General features: G+C 48.2%; 1 protein-coding gene across 2 annotated transcripts in view; it reads left to right on the top strand.

Annotated features, from left to right (window-relative positions):
• MYO5B (myosin VB) overlaps positions 81 to 22,709 on the top strand; it is a 340,666-nt gene continuing 318,037 nt past the window's right edge. For both annotated transcript variants that reach the window (XM_018039563.1, XM_018039562.1), the window contains exon 1: positions 81 to 401. In XM_018039563.1, the coding sequence (XP_017895052.1) occupies positions 375 to 401 (27 nt within the window). In that variant the 5' untranslated portion in view covers positions 81 to 374. The remainder of the gene's footprint in view (positions 402 to 22,709) is intronic.

The following is a 22,709-nucleotide window of genomic DNA, read 5'->3' as shown; positions in this document are numbered from 1 at the left end:
CCGGGGACCCCGCGGCGGCGGGCCCGGCCCCCGTAGGGCGCATAGGAGGCGGCGGCGGCGGCGCACCGGCCGCGCGCCCGCCCGCTCCCTCCGGCGCGCCCGCGCCGCCTCCCATACCTGCGCGGGGAGCGGCGCCGCGGCCTCCTCCCCCGCCCGCCCGCCGCCGCCGCCGCGGGAGTAAAGGTCGCTCCCGCAGACAGCGAGCCGGCCGCGGCGCCTCCAGGAAGCCGGCGGAGCAGGTCGGAGAGGAGGGGAAAGAGCTGAGAAACTCGGGCAGAAGATGGCGCCGGACGGGCCGGCCGAGGACTGAGAGCCGCCGGGACCTGCCGCCCGCCGAGGGCACCGCGTCCGGGCTCGGCCCGGCCGGCGCGGTCATGTCGGTCAGCGAGCTCTACAGCCAGGTGAGCGCGGGCCGCGCCGAGCCCGGCGCGCGGGGGAGGGCGGCGCGGCGCGCGGTCCGCGGGGGCTCGGTACCCCGCAGTTCCGTCGGGGCGCCGGCCACTCCTCGGAGCCTCCCAGCTCCGCGCCGCCTCCGAGCCCCTAACTTCAGGTGGCGGAGAAAGTTTGGCTGTTCTGGGAGCGCCCCGGCCAGGACCGTACCGCGGCTCCCCGAAGCCCTGCCGTAGCTGTCCTCGCCCCGGCGCGGTCCGGCCGAAGCCCCCGGCACTGTCCGGCTCGGAGCCCGGGCCGCAGGGACCGCCCTTCCCACCCCGCCGCCCGCGGTGGGCCCCTACTCGGGGACCCCCACCTCGGTGCTCTGCAGCGCGATCTTACGAGGGCGACCCTCTCTCGTGCCAAAGAGGGGGAACCCTGAATTCGGGGGGTGACCCTCTCGCATGCCAAAGGATCTGAATTCGGGGGGTGTGTTCCTCCATTTGCGGGGTGGGGAGAAAAGGTGGGGGCTCAACCTGGGGGCGGGGCGCGGCGGCAAGGGGGTGGGGAAGCCGCGGATCTAAGGATGCTCGGGGGACCTCGGGAGGGCGCGGGGAGCGCTTTCTTACTCCGCCGCGGGGTGGGTATTTTGAGGTGGTCCCTCCTGGCGGGCCCCGAGTGGGCTTCAGTCCCTGCGGGGAGGGGGTGGGAGTACTGCTGAACCCCGGGGTGGAGTGTGGGATTTCCAGGATGTCCTCAAGGTCAGAATGGATGTGCGGGACTCGGTCCTCGGAGTCGACAGAAACAGGTGCGGCGAGCCGGAGACAGCCCGGCTTCCGCAGCAGTTGCCGCGATTGAAGTTAGAGACGGGACGCCGCTCCCCCCAGCGCCCGCCGCCGCCGGGGCTCCTCGGGTTTGCGCTTGGTGCCGGCGCGGGGGGCGGTGAGGGGGTGGGGCCTTTTGTACATTCGCACCCCATCCCCCCTTAAAAAACTTTTTTTTTTTGAGTTCTGGATGTCCCGGACACGTCGTCTGCCGGTTTGTCTTCACTGGGGCAGGGGCACGTTTGGGGTGCCTGGTGCCCACCTGTCCACGTGTGCAGAGGGGTGCCTGGCGCGCCCGCGGTGTGTTGTCCCCAGGACGCGCGCCTGGGCCAACCGGTCTGGGCGGGGGAGGGACAGGTACTTCCGCATCCTCACCTGGAAACTTCTCGCGGTTGCCCCGCACCTGGGCGAGCCCTTCAGCCCTGTGGGCTGGCCGCCCCCTTTCCGTTTGAGGAAGTTTCTAATTCCTCGCCCTCTTGGCGCGGGGGGGGGGGGGGTGGGGGTGGGGTGGGGTGGGGAACAGGGCCGAACCCGGATGACACGAGGTTGGCAGTGGAGTCTGTAACAGGGCTGGGGGCGGGGTCGCCCTCACCTGGTGCATCTCCGCCAGCCCCAGGGGTGCCGGCCGTGATTGCTGATGAAAGAAAGGGTGTGAGGCTGGGGCCGGGGGCTGCACTCTCTGGCGTTTCTGGTTTTGGAAGAGTGCCCCATCCTGTTGACCACTGGGAGTCTTGGGAGGAGCCCTCTAAGCTTCTGCTTTCAGTCCTTCCCTTGAAGCGGGTTATCTGGTACCTCAACGAGGGGCTGGAAACCAGTGAGGCAGAGAAAAATCTGGAGTGTAAAGCGCTGAACCTTACGAAAGTGCACGAAAATACCGCTTGTACTCCCAAGTAAAATGAGTGACTCAACCGAATATACCTGCCACGTATCCTGTAGTACTTTATCAAACGATAACTAATTGCCCTATTACACGAAGCTAATGGACAATCGAATAAACCCTTAATTTTTGGAACCCTGATCATGAAAAACAAGAACATTGGGTTGCTTTTAAAGACGCTTTTCAGGGGAAACACTCAATTTGATATTTAGTTAGAGATGAGCATATTGCATGTTAATTATTAGGAATGATGAGTTAGTAAGAGCCTGAGCTAAAATTCCAGTGTACTCTCTTGACTTACACATAATAAAGGACAAAAACGGTTCCTGAAGAAAAGGTCTTGGGAGGGCGCTCAAGGTGCTTAAGAAAAAAATATCTTTGTTGTTATGAGGGTTTGGCATTCCTAGTCCAAAAGCAGTCTTTGCATATCTCCCTAAGGCCCAGAGACTGTACCTCACTGTGAATGGGTTTCTTGTTCTTAATCATGTTTTAGGTTTATGAATCTCAGATTGAGATTTTTCTGTGGCGCACGCAGTAGCTTCCAACCAGATTGTATCTTGAGCAGCTGTTGGTTTTTCTGGCAGAGTTGAACACACTTATGTTTTACTACGAGGAGCAGTTGTGCTAGTGTTTCCTCACCATGACCGTCCCACTCGCTAGGCTGGAGTCTCAGTATGCATATGAATGATAATTTATACAGAGAAACCGTGCCTGCGACTTAGATTCACTTTGTTTCTTGGGGAAGATGATTTGTTTCTTTAGTGTATTATCCAAGTAGCCAATGTTCCCTTGTTTATTTTTAACTTGCTAGTGGGCTTTTCTAATGTGAGGAACACTGGGTCCAGGCACGCACTTGAATGTATTATGCATGATGGAAATAATAATCTATTATGCCAGCAGCATTTATGCGTGGGATGGAAATTTTAGAGCCCTTTATTGATTATACCTGTTGCTTTAGTGACAGGGTATAAGATGTTGTTACTGGACTGTGAGACGCTTATTTAAGTGTATAAATTAGCCTATAAGTACTGTAAATAGTTTCAGGTAAGAACCTGGTAGATTGGTCTATTCCCAGTTACCCAGGAAAAGACTTTCTTCTCCTCCTTCCACATTACTGTTTTCTTGCTCTTCTCCTTGTCTGTCCGTTCTCTGCAACTAGAGGCTTATATGATATGTGGCATTTTTTGTGGGGAGGGGAGAGCTGATTTTAGTCATCGGTAGAGGGCATTTCCTATGACAAAGGCACTCTTGTTTTCAGAAGACCCAACGCCTTACCTTTAAGAAATTGCTTTCTTTATTCTGAGGTTTTCCTCAATGGGAAGAGAGAGTGAGAGTCCATGTCTGACGCTTCGAGGGTGATGTCAAGGTGAGTCAGCCGCAGCCGCCCATACAGAAAGGTGGAGCTAACGATGGGTTCTCTTCACAAGTGGCACATATGTGGCAAGTGTTAGTACTTTGTTTCCAACCCACAGGAAAAGACAGTCTTTTATAAATCACATTAGCCCAGGTCCCAGGAAGATGTCCAAACATGCCTAAGCATAGTAAACATGATTTGATTATGGTAGTTGCAGAAAATAGTGTGGTTTTTAAAGTATGAAATATGTAACCTCTCTTTCAGGCTGATTAATGCAAGCCTTCTCTATATGAGGGTTATTCTGGATGAAAAATTTAAACACTGCTCTCTCAGATCGTGAGGTCTTCAGTGTGCTACTTTGGTGCTAGCTAGCAGTGAGAGTGAAGTCGCTCAGTCGTGTCCCACTGTTCGCATCCCATGGACTATAGAGTCCATTGGCTTCTCTAGGCCAGAATACTGGAGTGGGTAGCCTTTCCCTTCTCCAGGGGATCTTCCCAACCCAGGAGTTGAAGCCAGGTCTCCCGAATTGCAGGCAGATTATTTACCAACTGAGCTGCCGGGGAAATCACCAGGCTGACACCAGCACCTTCAAATACTCCCTTTCCTGCCTGGCTTCTAGTTGATAGGTGGTGTCTGAGCAGAGGACTTTTGAATGCTGCTAGGAAGTGACTACTAGTGGACACGCCCTGTGTGTGTCAGCGATGGCTTTGAGCTCAGGGGGCCTTTATGAAGGGCGCTATTTGGGGCCAGTCTTTTGGAAAATAGAACTTGTGCTTCTGGGCTGGTGTTCTAGAACTGGCTTTTCTTACCTGTGCATCGGGTGAGACAGGCTTCTCCAAGTATCGGTCTGGAAGGCAGCAAGAGGCTCCTATTCCCCTGGTGCCCACTGGTAGAGATACAAGGGCCTGGTGAACCACTGCTGTTATGTTCTTCGTCTGCCCTGGACTCCCCCCTGCACGCTGCCTGGCGCTTGCTTCCTCCAGCACTCAGGTCCTGGGTCTCTGTCAAAGCTTCCAGGAACCTGAGAAGTAATGTCCCTCCTGCCCCTGCGGGGGACAGTCCTTTAACCGACAGGCATCTAAGAGCTGTAGCTCCCAGTTTCCCGGCCCTGGGAACAGGGCGGCTCTCTGCGAGGCCCACGCTGTTTCCAGAGCTTCTGCACAGGCTGAGCAGAAGTGCTTCCACTCAGGACTTTCCTGACCGCCACACCCCTAAGGGGCTTCCTTCCCTCCCCCAGTTCACGACCCCACTCCCCTTTCCCGAGAGCCCTGCCGGATCGAGCCCTTAGATAGGGATCCTCATCCCAGGGTCTGACGTGGGGAACCTGGATGAACCCAGCGCCACGGTGGCTTGGCCGGGTAGGCACTGAGAAGCTCCAGGGCTCTTGGCCACTCAGGGCTCCGTGTCCCACACTCCCGTCTTCCTTCCCGGCCTTATTCTCTGCCTCACCTGTTGCTTTCCTTTCATCCCTAGCTGTCACTCCGTTTCTTCTCCCCTTGCCCAGCTGGGCCTGCAAACCCAGTGGGCCCTTCTTGGCTCTGCTGATGACCATCAGAATTCCCAAGTTTCTTTACAGAACAGAAAGAGACTCACAGAATTAGAGAACGAACTTATGGCTGCCTGGGGGAAGGATGGGGGTAATGGATAGTTAGGGAGTTTGGGATGGACATGTACACACTGCTCTGGTTAAAATGGGTAACCAACAAGGACCTGCTGTATAGCACAGGGAACTCTGCTTGGTGTTATGTGGCTGCCTGGATGGGAGGGGAGTTTGGATAAATGTATGTATATGTATGGCTGAGTCCCTTCACTGTTCACCTGAAACTGTCATAACATTGTGAATCAGCTATGCTTGAGTACAAAATAAGAAGTAAAAAAAAAAAAATCTTAAAACTTGGCATGGACAAAAAAAATTCCCAAGTTTGCATGCGAATTGTTAACCAGTTCATAACCAGGGCATGTTCTCTGCCTGCCTGTAACCTGTGTGCACTGAGCAGGCTTGCTCTGACAGTTTCTGTGTCACGCCACGTCTCCCGGATTAGGCTGAGATCCTGGAGAGCAGTTGTTCAGTTGCTCAGTCGTGCCTGACTCTTTGCGACCCCATGGACTGTAGCACATCAGGCTTCCTTGTCCTCTGCTTTCTCCTAGAGTTTGCTCAGCTTATGTCCACGGAGTCAGTAATGCTATCCAACCATCTCATCCTCTGCCGTCCCCTTCTCCTCCTGCCCTCAGTCTTTCTCAGCATCAGGGTCTTTTCCAATAAATTGGCTCTTCGCATCAGGTGGCCAAAGTATTGGAGCTTCAGCATCAGTCCTTCCGGTTGAATATTCAGGGTTGATTTCCTTTAGGATGGACTGGTTCAATCTCCTTGCAGTCCAAGGGACTCTCAAGAGTCTTCTCCAACACCACAGTTCAAAGACATCAGTTCTTCAGTGCTTAGCCTTCTTTATGGTCCAACTCTCACATCCATACATGACCACTGGAAAAACCATAGCTTTGACTAGAACCCTACTTGGCAAAGTGATGTCTCTGCTTTTTTAATGTACTGTCTAGGTTTGGCGTAGCTTTTCTTCCAAGGAGCAAGCGTCTTTTAATTTTGTGGCTGTGGTCACCGTCTTCAGTGATTTTTGGAACCCAAGAAAATGAAGTCTGTTACTGTTTCCCTTTAACCCCCCATGTATTTGCCATGAAGTGATGGGACCAGATGCCATGATCTTTGTTTTTTTTAATGTTGAGTCTTAAGCTAGCTTTTTAACTCTTTGATGCTCATCAAGAGGCTCTTGAGTTCCTCTTCGCTTTCTGCCATTAGGGTGGTGTCATCAGAGGCTGTACCAAACACTTTGGGAGTCTCCACTGTGTGTGTGTAGTGTGCTCTGCCTCGTACCCAGTAGGGCGTTATCTGGGAGATTGCCCCCGCCCCTTGTGACACCTCTGACACTGACGTCCTGCTGGGTGTGAACTTCCTTATACCTGCATGCTGACACCAGGTCTCTCCATTTGGGCCTCGTGATAGAGCTTGCTTTTCAGCTGCTAGTTTCTCCCCATTTCCTTTTTGTTGACGTGTTCCTAATATTTCACATCGTTAGCTTCAGGATAGCCACCCATTAGACTTTCTGACAGCTCCAGGTCTGGTTGGAGTCTAATACTGTGCTTATTTTGTTCAACAGAAAGATGGCATTCTCTTGCCGTTGGAGGGCCAGGGCTCCTCTGAGAACTCAATAGACATTCTGAATTCTGGCATGCATGTGTATGTATTTGATACTGTCATTTTCTGTGGTAAGACTTAGCTATAAACTAAACTGTTCATAATATATGTCTGGCAATATAATATATGTTTATAATGTATGTCTGGTAATATAATATACCATCTTCTCTGGATGATAGTGTCACTGTTCATACGGAATCATCAGGATAAACCTGGATAGATTTGAATGACCTCTGTTTTCTAATTCAGTAGGCTCCCAGGAACCGCATTAAAAAGCAGTCCATTTTAAAGTGAGAGGAGTTATGTGTGCCCTGATGTTCTTGTCTGCACACATTTTGTATCCTCATTGGATAATAAAACATAAATTCACAAAGTTAACAAGCCAGCACGCCCCGTGTGCCACGAGAGGAGAGCAGGTTCTCCCAGCTACAAGTGTGCTGTAGCGGTGCTGGTCAGGCGGGCAGTGGGAGCTGAGTGGGCTGGGAAGAATGAACAGGTACTGGGTACACATGGAGACTGGGAACGGCACCGTCAGTGGGAGACAGTAGGGTGAGTTTAAGCATGGACAACGGCTTGTCCATGTCATCCAACTACTTGTCCATGCAGTATTTAAAAAACTCTTTATGAAAATCTTAGCCTTATAGAAAAGTTGTAAAAATAGCAGAGTTTCTGTGTATTTATCTCCAAATTCCCATGATGTTAAAACCTCATAAGTACATTGTAATCACTGAAACCAGGAGATGAACATTTGTACAATACTGTTAACTTGTCTACAGGCCTGATGGGAACTTGCCCAGGTTTCCCACCACCAACCTTCCCTGGCAGGAGCCCACCTAGGATTCCATGTTGGGTTTAGCACCACAACTGCCTGGTCGCCTCTGTTTGGCGTCAGACCTCAATTTCAGTTTCTCCTTTTGATCTTGGCACTTTGAGAGAATTGGTCAGCTATTTTGTAGAATGAACCTCAGAGTCTGTCTAATGTTTTCCCGTGCTTAGATGGAAGTTATAAATTTTGGGCAAGAACACATCAGAAATAACGTGGCTTTCTCACAGGAGATGGACCATCTTGGGAGATCGGTGATGTCAGTGTCTCATTACAGGTGGTGTCACGTTGATCCCTTGTTTAAGGTGATGTCTGTCAGTCTCCTTTTATTGAAGACTGGTATTTAGAAACTAAGATCTGGGTGCTAAGCGTGCTTATCACTGTTTGTTTGTAGTCATTTAGGGATTACTCAGGTTAGAACTCAAACATCTGGCTATACAGGCAACAGAAGAAGAGTCATTTATGACCTTGAAGTTTCCACCATGAGGATGGACAGAAATAAAGAAGGCAAGGATAATGCTTGATTTTGACATTGAGTTTTGGGTGACAGTGGTTTGTCTAAGTGGAAATACGTACATTTGCGGATGTATGAACAAGCTTAAAGGAGAAATGTGAGGTTCTGATGTTCTTGCAAATAAAAGATGCCTGGGATTTGCTTTCCTCCTCGACATACAGTTGTCTTACAGCATGATTTTAATAGAGATAAGATCATGACCTTGGGATGGGTGATCTCAGGCTCTGTGGCCATGATCTTGCTGTGGACCATATGGGTATTGCGGTTACACATTCTCAGCTCTGACACGTTGGAGCAGATAACCTTCTGAGCTTGTATTTCTTAATCTGAAAAATTGTCATGGTACCTGCATTATAAGATTATTGGAGGATTATGTGATCAGACATAGGTGAAGTGCCTGCCTGGCACAGTGTCTGCACCTGGCAACTGTTCACCAGCTTGTTTCCCTCTTCAGTGATGGCGCGGATGTTGGCTTCCTGTCTCAACCCATCTGGCAGGGATGTTGGTCATAAGGAGATGAGAGAGGAAGGGAAGGATTGCTGCAAGTACGGAGCCACCTGAGGAACAGAGAACCAAGGCGTGGGGATGGAGGTTCCCCTCCCCACAGCCTCCTGGGGAAAGAGCAAGGACAGTCTGAAAGAAGCTTTAATTTAAGCTGTGCTGTCTGCTCTCCTGTTACAGCTCTCAAGGAAAATTAAAGCAATTTTTCACCATGCTCTCTCTTTTTTTTTTTTTGGTTAATGCAAATGATTATTGAAACCATTCATATAATGCAGGCAAGACAAGGGCTCTGTAATCCCATTCTCAGACAGCTCCTGTTAACTGCACACGTATGCCAGACCCACCGTGTCCAGTAGGGTAAATCCAGTAAGTAACACGTGACTGTTGAGCACCTGGGCTGAGGCTGGCCTAAGCTGGGATGGGTACACACCAGATCTCCAAGGTTGAGCACAAAAAATGAATGTCAGATGTCTCACTTAGGCTTTCATTATGTTGATGAAGTGTTCAAATAATATTTTGGATATAATGTGGCTACTGGAAAATCTAAACTTCCACATGTGGCTTGCCTCATTTCTGTTGGGCAGGTACTGCTTTAGACTTACGCATGATGCAGTCAGTATAGACTATATGTATAGCATGATCCTGTTTTTTTACTTTAAATTTTGATCTACTATGGGCCTTTTCACCCTGTAGCATGTAAAGGTAAATTTACCATTTTAATGGCTTCATAACAGGTTTCCTTGGTTGTATTGTTATATTTTTCACCATTCCCATTTTGATGAATGTTTAGTTGGTTCCAGTCATTTGATACTGTGAAAAATGTTGCAGAGCATTCTTGGGAGCTTTCAGTATTTTTGGGATAGGAGCCTGAAGGTGGAGTTGCTGGCGTGCACGTTTCCAGGCCTTTGTTGATAAGGCTGGTCGTCTCTAGGAAAGACCAGTCTGTTTCTTCACGCCTCCCTGGCACTAGCTTCCTCTTTCTAAACTGAGACTAAATGTTTGATTTGTGTTTAAAGTTGACTTTAAAAAAAAAAAAGTTGACTTTCATTGGAGGGTTGAGCATCTTTCCACCTGTTTGGTGTGTTCATTTGTAGTTTTCCTTGATTTTCCTCTGTTAACGCATTGTTCATAACTATATTTTTGCTTATTAAATGATTATATTTTTAGATGTGGGAAGTCATGGAAATCAGAATGTTCTGGATAAAATATTACAAATATGTGTTTTAAATAAGATACTTTGGCATGAGTGTCCCCATTACTTTTTAGGAGCTTACACATCTCTGAGCTCTAAGTTGGAAACCACTAGTTATGTTACCTGATGTTTATCAACTGCTTTTGAGCCAGGTCATTTCTAAGAGGTGTATGTTAACTCATTTAACAAGAACACTATGCTGTAGGCACGTCCATCATCCTCATCTACAAACGAGGGACCTCTGCCTCACTTGCCCAAAGCTACACTCCTCCTGGGTAGGAGGCTAGGACCCCACACCCCCATGCCAGCTGCCTGACCACTCTGTTCTGCTGCCTTCCATGAGGTTCTGCTGCCTTCCATGAGGTTCTGCTGCCTTCCATGAGGTTCTGTTCCATTGAGGTGGGTCTGGAATGTCATTTGGGCATAAATGAGGCACTAACATGAAGGGTCCTTTCCGCTGGCACTGCCCTGCCCCCAGCAGCAGAGAGAAAGGAGAAGGAGGCTCTCAGAGTATAGAACAAGGGAGGTGGTCTGACCCATAGTTCTCTCCTCGGGAAACCTGCTGCTCGAGTCCTTTTGCCGCCACCACTCTCAGCCCCGTGGGCATCCTGGTGCTTCTTAGAACTGTGCTTCGTGAAGGTAAAGCTCTGGTTTTTGGCTCTCCTTAGGCCATACAGGTCCTGAAGCTGGGGTGGGGAGGGGGGTCATATCTACAAAAAGGGCTAAATGTAACAAGCAGATGGTATAAATGAAACTCAATTAGTGTAACTTATTTGATTAAACTTTTTTTAATTTAAATTTATTTATTTTAATTGGAGGTTAATTACTTTACAATGTTGTATTGGTTTTGCCGTACATCAACATGAATCCGCCACAGGTATACACGTGTTCCCCATCCTGAACCTCTCTCCCTCCTCCCTCCCTGTACCATCGCTCTTTAATTGGAGGACAGTTGCTTTACCATGCTGTGTTGCTTTCTACCACACAACAACATGAATCAGCCGTAAGTATACACCCCCTACCCATCCCACCCCTCTAGGTCATCACAGAGCACCAAGCTGAGTTTCCTGCATTACACAGCTTCCCAATAGCTATCTGTTTTACACATGGCATTCAATTTTAAATCTAACCCTCCTTTCATTCCAGGACACTTGTCTGCTTTCCAGACACTTTCCCTCCTGGCTCCATCTGCCTCCTGAACATCTTCCTTCTTGTCATACTTGATGTCTGAGGGGCGTTTCTTTCCCTTTCTGGGCTAAGACCAGAGAAGCAGGTCTGAGACTCCTAGAGGCTCTCTCGCACCTCCCCACTTAGTCGAAGGTTTTCACATTTATGGATGTGCCCCGCTCACTGCCTGTAGTCTGAACGGGTGTTTGGAAAATGAACTCCCTTTCACTCAGGATGTCAGCTTGGCCATCAGAGACAAGGCCCTTCCTCCAGCATCCAGGACCCAGGATTCTTATTGTAACTTTAGGTGCTTATAAGGGACTTAAGCTCTTTGAGAGCTCCAAGGCTTTTAGATTTGATGCAAGGAGTTCCTCCAGTGTGTGGGTAGTGGTGTAGTTGAGCGCAAGTTCAGTTCAGTTCCGTCGCTCGGTCGTGTCCGACTCTTTGCGACCCTATGAACTGCAGCACACCAGCCTCCCTGTCCATCACCAACTCCCGGAGTTCACTCAAACTCATGTCCATCGAGTCGGTGATGCCATCCAGCCATCTCATCCTCTGTCATCCCCTTCTCCTTCTGCCCCTAATCCCTCCCAGCATCAGGGTCCTTTCCAGTGAGTCAACTCTTTGAATGAGGTGGCCAAAGTACTGGAGTTTCAGCTTTAGCATCAGTCCTTCCAGTGAACACCCAGGATTAATCTCCTTTAGAATGGACTGGTTGGATTTCCTGGCAGTCCAAGGGACTCTCAAGAGTCTTCTCCAACACCACAGTTTAAAAGCATCAATTCTTTGGCGCTCAGCTTTCTTCACAGTCCAACTCTCACATTCATACATGACCCCTGGAAAAACCATAGCCTTGACTAGACGGACCTTTGTTGGCAAAGTAATGTCTCTGCTTTTGAATATACTATCTAGGTTGGTCATAACTTTTCTTCCAAGGAGTAAACGTCTTTTAATTTCATGGCTGCAATCACCATCTGCAGTGATTTTGGAGCCCCCCGAAATAAAGTCTGACACTGTTTCCATTGTTTCCCCATCTATTTTCCATGAAGTGATGGGACCAGATGCCATGATCTTCATTTTCTGAATGTTGAGCTTTAAGCCAACTTTTTCACTCTTCTCTTTCACTTTCATCAAGAGGCTTTTTAGCTCCTCTTCACTTTCTGCCATAAGGGTGGTGTCATCTGTATGTCTGAGGTGATTGATATTTCTCCCAGCAATCTTGATTCCAGCCTGTGTTTCCTCCAGTCCAGTGTTTCTCATGATGTACTCTGCATATAAGTTAAATAGGCAGGGTGACAATATACAGCCTTGACGTACTCCTTTTCCTATTTGGAACCAGTCTGTTGTTCCATGTCCAGTTCTAACTGTTGCTTCCTGACCTGCATACAGATTTCTCAAGAGGCAGGTCAGGTGATTCCCATCTCTTTCAGAATTTTCTGCAGTTTATTGTGATCCACACAGTCAAAGGCTTTGTCATAGTCAATAAAGCAGAAATAGATGTTTTTCTGGAACTCTCTTGCTTTTTCCATGATCCAGTGGATGTTGGCTATTTGACCTCTGTTTCCTCTGCCTTTTCTAAAACCAGCTTGAACATCTGGAAGTTCACGGTTCACGTATTGCTGAAGCCTGGCTTGGAGAATTTTGAGCATTACTTTATTAGCGAGTGAGATGAATGCAATTGTGTGGTAGTTTGAGCATTCTTTGGCATTGCCTTTCTTTGGGATTGGAATGAAAACTGACCTTTTCCAGTCCTGTGGCCACTGCTGAGTTCTTGCTAATTTGCTGTGGGAATGATGGAGCTTATACATCTGAGCTCCAAGTTAATGGCCCATAACGCTCATCTTAAAATTTATTCCAGGGCTGGTAAACGGTTACCCTCCTTTGAGTGATTCTAATAGTGATGTGGCCCCTGCAGGCTTTTCTCTCCTTGGCTGAAGTTCGGAGAGGACTAAAGAGGTCCATCATGGCCGATACTTAATGGTTTTCCTATAGAGCTGTTGCCTTTATAAAGCTCAAACACGTAGTGGCATGAAATCCTGAAAGGAACAAGAACGCCCAGATGCCTTTCGCCTGGAATTCTAAGACCTGGCTTAGAAGCTCTTCAGCCCAGAGTAGCTCAGGTCCCCTGGCTTAAGAGCCTCCACAAGAAAAAAGGCACTGGGCAACAGGACGCCAGGCCCCCTGTATGTGGCCTGGATGCTGTGCGTTTGTGGGGAAGAATGAAAGGAAAGATGTTTGAGCTGGTAAATGGTACTGTATTCAACTACATTTGTGTGCCTCCGACATTCAGTTTAGACTCCGGTTTAACTTCCTTTTGCCAGCTGTCCATCCAGACCCCAGTGCGGTCCCACCCGTGTTATGAAGCGTGCTCAGAACGTGTTACCTGACTTGATGTGATACTCAGCTTAGGGGGCCTGCAGTCCATGGGGTCACAAAGAATTGGACGTGACTGAGCACGCACGCACAGCTTAGGGGCTTCAGAGAGGAATTCAGGCAGAATCGATACCATTTTTATGAATTTCTGAGATCAGCAAAACGAACAGTGTTGGTGAAGGATATACATGTGATAAAATGGGTAAAAAAGAGGGGATGAGGGAAAAGGCAACTTGAATAAGGAAAGGGCAGCTGAAATAGTAGTTATCCGGGGAGGGTGGGGGTGCTGGGGGAGCAGGAGTGGGAACAGCATTGTTAGCAGGCCACTCGATTTCCTGACTAGCTCATGGGTATTCGTTTCATTACTGTGCTTCATCAGTTACTTATAAAAAAAAGGTGATTTGGCGGAAAATAGGATGAGTTATAAAGCCACATTTAAAAAAGCTTTGAGATTGTAGGTAATTTTAGACTGTTTCACTGTGTTTTCTTACGTGCGTGCAATGGATGGTTGGGTTTGTGTGTTTTCACAATTGCTCTCATTGAAGATGTAGGTTGAATCTTATACTCACATCCTTCATGTTCCTCAGGATGGGGCTTGGCATGCTGTTGGCACTCAGTAAATGCCCCGGAGCTGCTTTAAAGACCATCTGTACTCTTCACTGTTCCCAGGCCACGGCTCTTTGAGGAAGGGTCTCTTCACCAAGGGACCACCTGTACTGTAACGCTCTCTGCTGTCGTGTTGGCACGACTTTTGCCTTAGAGTACCCGGTGGAAAGCCCATCTGTTTCCTCCGGCACTTTCCTAAATCTATGGAATGTGGAGCCCTGTTAGGAGATAATTAAATGTTGTTTTTCTTTTTTTTTAAAATTATTGTATGCAAAGGCTTAACCCAGGGTTTGAACATGGGTTAGCAGCAAAGCAACATTTGTGGCTATGAAAGCTCATATCGCTGTAACTGCCTTGGTTTTGAATACCCTAATTTTACACAATTTTGATGACGTGCATTTTTTTGCTTTTGCCTTCTAAAGGTTATCACTTGCCTTAAAAGTATAACCTTGGAGGGAGGAGGGTCTGAAGAGGGAGGGCATATATGTATAATTGTGACTGATGCACATTGTTATATGGCAGAAGCCAGCACAACATTGTAAAGCAATTATTGTCCAATTAAAAAAAATAAGTATTATCTTTTTCTTTTTTCACTTAACTCAAGTTTTTATTAACAATCTCACCAAGACTCATGGATATTTGCATGATTAGGTAGGGGTGAATATGAATCTCGATCCTTTATTCAAGATCAAAAAGAGCAGGTGGATTTCAAAACAGGCAACAGTGAATCAGGGAAGAAAAATCAGATCAAGTTTGTTTCAGTCAGCTTCTCCTCACAGGGACAATGATGATGCTCAGTTTTAATCTAAAGATTCAGACCATCTTATGCTCATCCCTCGGCCAGCACCTGCGCGGAGCGCCTCCTGCCTGCAGTGGTGTGTATCACAGCCCATCCCTGCAACGCAGTCTTTGGCCTTGAGCTCTTCCTGTCCAGTAGTTCATTTGTTGTATGAATAAGTCGTAAGGAGGTGTTCCTGCATTAAAAGGAGATAAACTGCTTTATCTTATCTCATCAGATTTAATCAAGTTCTTAGTTTGCCTGCACTTGCTAATAAGAGCTGATGTTTATTTGTGAAATAAGGAAAATGACTCCTGGGGAAGCCTGGTGTGCTGCAGTCCATGGGGTTGCAAAGGCTCGAACAGGACTTAGCCATTGAACAACAATAAGGAAAATGAATGTCTCCTTAGCCACAAACTAGTGTTTTTTTTCCTGCTTGCTTTTTTAATGGTCATTTTACAGTGTGTACATGTGTGTAGCTATGTAAGAAGCTGAGTGCACCAAAATGATAAGAATACCCTTAAAATGTGGTTTTTATGACTAACACATCAGAGCCTATCGGAAGGAATGGTTTTTCCTTCAGTATATTCCCTTTGGCAGAGATACAAGGATACTGGAGCTCATCAGTAGTTCTGAAATTGGCTTCAAATCTGATGACATTCTTTTTCCTTTGTATGGAAGGCAGAACCTTTGCCTGGAAGCTATGCTTTGTTTTCTGGAAACTTCCAAGGGTTATTGAAAGAATGAAGCTGTTTGAGTAAGGCAGGAAATCACTGGCTTACATTTCTGTTATAGACAAAGTGTGGCTTGCAGGTACAGATGACAGTTTTGTGCAGCCTCTTACTAGCCGTTGTCCTCAGGAGTAGTCAGGCTTCAGATGTTTTCGGTGATGAATCTGCATAGAGCCTCCCCCTGTCAGAAAAATACTCATTTGAATGTAGCAGTTCTGGTTTGTTTGGTAAAAAGGCTCACCAAAATTTTAGTGACACTAATTTGTAGTCCCATTTAAATATATATGGTTGCTAATATAATTAGGTGTATAATTGCCTGACTTGGGTGTATAATTGCCTCAAAGTTATGACAAGTATAATAGCATAAATAAATACCTATTGATTTAAAAAATCAAGTGAAAAGCCCATTCCACCTAATTTCCGAAAAGGCCCTTTTGAAAGTAGACCTTCTCACCGCTGCTATGCATCAGGCAGGATGAGAAAGGAAGGCAGAGCAGTCTTACTTGCAGTTGCCAAAAGGTAGTGTTCATCGTGCGTGGATGGATAAACAAAATGGGGCGCATCCATACAATGGAATGTTATTCGGCCTTAGAAGGGAAGGATGTTGGTTCAGCCTGATCCCAGCGGCGGCCCCAGTGGCTCCTGTCTTTCCTGGCTCTCTTCGCTATTTCCCCTTCACTTCTACAAATGCGGTCGCCAGTGTGGCTGCCTGTGGTCTCATCACAGTGTTCAGTGACAGAAAAGTGTGTAAGTCGTCTTCACAGAGGATGTGCAGCAGCCCAAGAAGGTGCTGTTCTGCCTGAGTGAAGACACGAACCTCATGCTGGAGGAGGGTGAGGAGGTGCTGGTGGGTGATGCCGGCCAGACCTCAGACGATGCCACGCCACTCTTGTCACGGGGCTGCCACACAAGGATGTAATGCTACCCGTGAGACCAGGGAGAGTGAGAAGGGGGCCTGGGAACCCTGAGACTGCACCCTGAAGAGCAGAGCGATCTGTGCCAGCTCCAAGGATACCGTCGAGGAGAAGCTGATGGGAATCAAGTATGACTACAAGCAAACTGCTCCGAGGGGGTCAAGGACCACTGCACCCTGGCATCTCCTTGGAGGGCAAATCTTCCTGAGCCCCCACCAGCCCCCTGCCTGGAGCATCTGACAACCCCAGACCTGCCCACAGGGTTGCAGGCTGCCCTCTTCCTACCAGACTTGGGGGGTGTGGGGCGGGGATCCCAGCAAGGGGAGGGCAGTCCCTTCACTCCAGTTGCCAAGCAACACCCCTGCCTCCAGGACCATCCTCCTCCATCCATGAAGGTTCTGCCCCCTTCCTCAGACTGTTTTGATCTTCTGATTTCTTCTTGTGTTGAAGTAGCTTAAGCTCAAATAGGAGTATGTGGGGGCAGGTGGGTGTATTTTTTTAACCCTTCCCAATTCTCACCTGTTCCTCCCTTTTCCTGTGCTGCCAGCTTCTAACAGCAGTGACTCTGGGCTCGTGTGTTTAGTTCTGTATATAAATGCTGTGTTGTAGAGATGACCACTCCCCGTGGCCCCTGATTCCCTTTCCCTTTTCCCCTGGGTCATGGCCACTCATGGACGTAGGACTAGGAAGGAACCTTCAGTTAAAAACAGGCAAAAAACAAAGGACATTCTGACACACGCTAGTAAACACTGATGAACCTCGAAGACTCATGCTGCGTGAAATAAGCCAGTTATTAAATGACAGATCTTGTATAGTTCTACTTAGCAAGGATCTGCTGTTGCTGCTGCGTCACTTCAGTCGTGTCCGACTCTGTGTGACCCCATAGACGGCAGCCCACCAGGCTGCCCCGTCCCTGGGATTCTCCAGGCAAGAGCACTGGAGTGGTTTGCCATTTCCTTCTCCAATGCATGAAAGTGAAAAGTGAAAGGGAAGTCATTCAGTCGTGTCTGACTCTTCGCGACCCCATGGACTGCAGCCTACCAGGCTCCTCCGTCCATGGGATTTTCCAGGCAAGAGTACTGGAGTGGGGTGCCATCGCCTTCTCCGTAGGAAGGATCTACAGGAGTCAAATTCATAGAGACAAAGCAGAAAGGTGGTTGTGGGAGGGAGGGGAGAGGAGAGAGTTGTTCAGTGAATGTAGAGCAGCAGCTTTGCTAGATAAGAAGTTCTGGAGATGCGTGGTAGTGATGGCTACCCAACAATGTGAATGTGCTCAATGCTGCTGAACTGTGCATTTCAAAATGGCTAGGATGGTCAGCTTTATACTATGTGTGCTTACTTGCTCCGTCGTGTCCAACTCTTTGTGACCCCATGGACTGGATGTAGCCCACCAGGCTCCTGTCTGTGGGATTCTCCAGGCAAGAATACTGAAGTGGGTTGCCATTTCCTTCTCCAAATATTATGTGTGTTATGCCACAATTTAAAAAAAAAAAGCTCTGGAGAAAAAAGGTAGGGAAAATGTCGTGGTCAAGAGCATAACCTTCAGCCGGACTCAACCTGGGTTTTGAATACCGGTGTTGTGTGTCACCGTCTCCCTATGCTTATCAGCCGTGTGACCTTCTGTTGTTGTTGCTAAGTCTGGCTCTTTTTACGACAGAGGAGCCTGAGGCCCTCCGTCCAGGCTCCTCTGTCCATGGGATTACTGGAGTGGGTTGCCATTTTCTTCTCCGGGGACCTTCCCGACCCAGGGATTGAACCCATGGCTCCTGCATTGTCAGGCGGATTCTTTGCCACCGAGCCACCGGGGAAGCCCTTATGTGACCGGGTCTCCCGCCTCACGGGCAGACGCTTTACCATCTGAGCTACCAGGGAATCCCCTTATGTGACCGTAGACAGTTACTTCATCTCTAGATTTCATTTATCTGTAAAACAGGGGTAAGAAGCTATCATATCAACAGAGGCTTGTTCGTGGGATAAAATGAGACCATGTGAACTGCATTAGTTGGTGCTAATCCCGTTGCTAGGAGAAGGTCTTATCCTTGGGAAGCCTCAGTCCCAAGGGCAGTGTGGGGTGAGAGCCCGAAGGGCTGGGAGGGCTGCTGTGGGCGCTGACTCACTGTCTCCGGCCCCTGTATGCGGGCAGCCAGCCTTGGGTTGGGTCCTCTTGCCTAGAGAAGCCCCAGCATTGGTGGCGAAGCCCCAGGGCTATGCGTGTGCTTCTCCTCTCTCAGGTGTGGGGTGGGAAAGAACAGAAGCAGGCTTACGTCCTGGCTTTGTGGACCCCCTGTCACCTCAGATCTTCAGCCCTGGTGCTCCAGACCTCTTACAACTGTGGGGCTCCCCCGACTGTACGGGGAGGAGCATGCCACCTGGACACCACTGATGGAATGCTGTGTGTGGCTTTTGTCCTTCTGGCACTTGGCGAGTGTCTGCAGCAGGCTTCCCCGAGCTGTGGCGAGCTGGGGCTACTCTGTAGCGGTGCACGCCCTTCTCGTCGCTGTGGCTCCTCTAGTTGTGGGGCGTGGGCTCAATAGCTGTGGCGTGTGAGCTTAGTGTCCCCACGGCATGTCGGATTTTCCTGGACCAGGGATCCGACCCATGTCTCCTGCATTGGCAGGTGGATTCCTAACCACTGGACCACCAGCGAAATCCTCTAATCTGTTTTTTTGGGGTGTTTTTTTGGACTATCGTCAATCCCTGCCTTGGGTTCTGATGGTGGTTTCCATATCTAACCTGCTTTAGACCCTGAAAACATTGCTGAGATATGGGCTTTAACAACCACTATTACAATCAGTGAAAGTGAAGTCGCTTAGTCAAGTCCGACTCTTTGCGACCCCATGGACTGTAGCCTACCAGACGCCTCCGTCCACGGGATTTTCCAGGCAAGAATACTGGAGTGGGTTACCATTTCCTTCTCCAGGGGATCTTCCTGACCCAAGGATTGAACCTGGGTCTCCCACATAGTAGGCAGACGCTTTTACAGTCTGAGCCACCAGGGAAGTCTACTATTACAATAGTCCAATAATAAATCAGTGTTTTTTTTTTTTTTTTTTTGTTTATCTTCTCTGCCAAAAGTATTCCACGTCCTCTCCTTTTTCTCTGGTTGCTTCCTCTTCTTCCTCTTTCCTCCCTTGCTTCACATCCCTTAACCTTCTGTAATCCATTCTTAGTAAAGGCTCTAGGGACTGCCCACCATGTTAACGGCCCTGAAATCTGACTGGCAGTGTGAAATGAAGCGCCACTCAGCGGGCTCCTGGGGTTACACAAGACTCGGCAGGTAGAGAGTCCCTGCCGTTTGGGGCAGATGCTGCAGGTATCGGCCTGAACTGTGCTCAAGGCGCAGTGTGAGCCACCGCAGAAATCTGAAACTGCCTGAATGCCGGCCAAAGAATAATGCGCCCAGGGCTGTAAGTAACACCAGCGGCCCTGGCACGGTGGCCTGTATTTAAAACGATGCAGCCAAGTGCCCGCCAGATAATTAGTCAGGCTATAACCGAGTTCCAGTTTATCTCACTCAGTAAGTCAGCTCTTGACTCGATGCTGGAGTTTAAAATCTTGCCTCACATTTCTTGTGATTTGCCAGGCTGTGGGAGGCAGGGGGTCAGTGGCCACACTTTCCTGATGAGCTATGTTTATGCCTCTGTGTGTGTTTTTTCCTGTGAAGTTACAGGACGCCTTAAGAGGTGGCAGTTTTTCAGTCAGTCAGTGTGGTAAACAGTTAGAATTCAGGTTTGTGGCACTGAGATGTAGAATCACATGCAGTTGTAACAAAGAATACAGGGTGATCCTGTGCGTGCACGCTCAGTCGCTTCAGTCGTGTCTGACTGCGACCCCATGAACTGTAGCCAGCCAGGCTCCTCTGTCCGTGCGATTCTCCAGGCAAAAGTCCTGGAGTGGGTTGCCATGCCCTCCTGCAGGGGATCTTCCCCAGCCAGGGACTGAACCTGCACCTCCTGTGGCTCTTGAACTGGCAGATGTGTTCTTTACCACTGAGCCCCTGGGGAGCCCAGGGTGATCCCATGGACCCTTTAGTCAGTTTCCTCCAGTGGGAATATCTTGCCAAACTATCCTACAACATCACAAGCAGGATTTTGTCATTGATACAGTCAAGACACAGGACATTTCCATCCCAGCAAGGATCCCTCCTGTTTTTATAACCACACCCATCTCCACCTGCCCCCCAGCCTTTAACCTCTGACAACCACTAATTGGTTCTCCATTTATAACTTTCTCAGAATATTTTATGTGGAATGCTGCAGTTCATAAACTGTTGGAGTTGGCTTTTTTTTCCCTCAACATAATTCTTTGGGGATTTATTTATGCTGGGTATATTGATAATTCCTTCTTTTTATTGCTGAGTTATTTCATTCTGTGAATGTACCACAGTCTAACTGTTCACCCACTGAAGGATATCTGGGTTTTTTCTGGTTAACAGCTATTACAGTAAAGCTGCTGTAAACACTGGGTGTAGGTTTCTTTGTGTGAAGGTCAGTTTCCATTTCTGAGAAATGCCCAGAAGTGGACTTTCTGGGCTGTATGGTTGTGCACGTCTAGTTTTTTAAGAAACTGCCTGATTTTCTGAATGAATCAGTTTCTCTACATCCTTATCAGTATTTCAGATTATTTTTAAAATAAACTTTTATTTTAGAACCATTTTGGATTTACAGAAAGTTGTGATGTTAGGGTTCCCTTATACCCTATCCCTGGTTTCCTCCCTTAACATCTCATGTTAGTATGCCACATTTGTTACAACTAATGCTGCTGCTGCTGCTAAGTGGCTTCGATTGTGTCCGACTCTGTGCAGCCCCATAGACGGCAGCCTACAGGCTCCCCTGTCCCTGGGGTTCTCCAGGCAAGAACACTGGAGTGGGTTGCCATTGCCCTCTCCATGTTACAACTCATAAACCAGTATTAAAAACATGAGAAGTCAGTACTTTATTCGTATTCCCTTAGTTTTTACCTAGTGTCCAGGCTGATATTGGTGTAACTGGTGGGTAGGGAGTGGGGAAGCCCCAGGTTATGGCAGAGACTGCAGGGGAAGGGGAGTTGGTGAGGGGATCCCTGATGGGGTGAGACACAGGAGATGTGGGGATGTTCATGGAAGGGACGGCCTGTATTCTAAAATCCCTGGTGTCAGAAGTGTCCTTCCTTTCCTGAGTCTTCTGGAAATACAGCCCTCTAAAAGCACCTCGATAAATCACCTTGTCATCAGATTTTCCACTTTACTTCCTTAGCTGTTGAGCAAGTTTGGCTTATAAGGATGAAGGCCTTTCATGTGCTTTGGCAGTTGGAGGGGAGGGAGGCGATGAAGAGGTGATGCTTTGAGAGATAGCCCTGAAACCAAGAGGGTTGTTCTTAGCGAGGCTGGTGCCTTAGGGGTTAGCACTCTAATGAGCAATTTATCAATGCAGCGCTGAATAATTTAGAGTGAACAAAAAAAGCCAGCCAAGGCCCCCTGTGGTCCTTCATATAAATGCAATATAAATACCATAGGACCTTGCTTTATGTGCAGTTTTACCACTTTTCTCTAATGGTTTATTTTTGAATTGTTGGTTTAACCTAGACTGTAAGCCCTCAGGGCAGCAGTGGCCTTTACACACAGGTTTTTACAAATGATAAAGTGTTTTTGCCTCACAGATGGGGGCAGATGGCAGATGGGCTTGGCTTTATTTGTTTTGGAGACCTGAATGTTCAAGTTATACATATTGCTTTAAAAAACCAAAAGGAGCCCTAGGCGTAGGAGATAATCTCTTGACTGTGGGTCATCGCCTGTCTCAGCTGGGGAAGCAGGAGGAACAGGGGCTTCTTGGAGGGCAGAGGATCTCAGACTAGATCTTAAAGAGTCGGTAGGATTTGGGTCAGAGGACAACGAGGAGGAAAGTGTTTCCATGACCTTTCACAGGGTAATCCAGTTCTGATTCGTATGGCTATTTGCCTCCAATGACTTATTTCTCATCTGTTATAGATCGAGCCTCTAGAAGTTGGACAGTTGACAAATAACCTCCAGATCGAAGGGGGTGATTGAATGTTCTGGAGCAGAATGTGGAAGTGAAGGTAGATGAATGAAACGTGTCAGAGGACATTACACCCACTGCTTCAGTAGCTTAAGCCTTCTGATTTCAGAGGTCAGTATTAGAAAGGGTCATACCTGTAAACCGTCCTCAGTCCGTGGAGACGTGTGAGACCAGCACTTTGCAGGAGGTCCGTAGAAGTGGTCTTTGAATTTTCACACTGTGAGTGCATACAGGGAGACAAAAGGAGAGGGAAGCTTGTGCAATACCCAGAAAGAATTTTCCTAAGGAAACGGTAAATCCTTCAGTCTTTGTTCAGACATTCCCGTTGGGGCTTGCTTGCTAGGGTAGCAATCACTGAAAATGTGCTTAGGGGATTTAGTTAACTTGTGTAGGTCTTTAATATCTTTTCCAGGGAGTTCTTCCTTTAAAACTTTCTTGGCATCTTTTATATTCACTTAAAAGAC

Source organism: Capra hircus, chromosome 24 (assembly GCF_001704415.2).
Source record: "Capra hircus breed San Clemente chromosome 24, ASM170441v1, whole genome shotgun sequence".
In the NCBI taxonomy this organism is placed as follows: Eukaryota; Metazoa; Chordata; class Mammalia; order Artiodactyla; family Bovidae; genus Capra; species Capra hircus.
The sequence above is the reverse complement of the archived record's forward strand: the minus strand, read 5'-3'. Positions and strand labels throughout refer to the sequence as shown.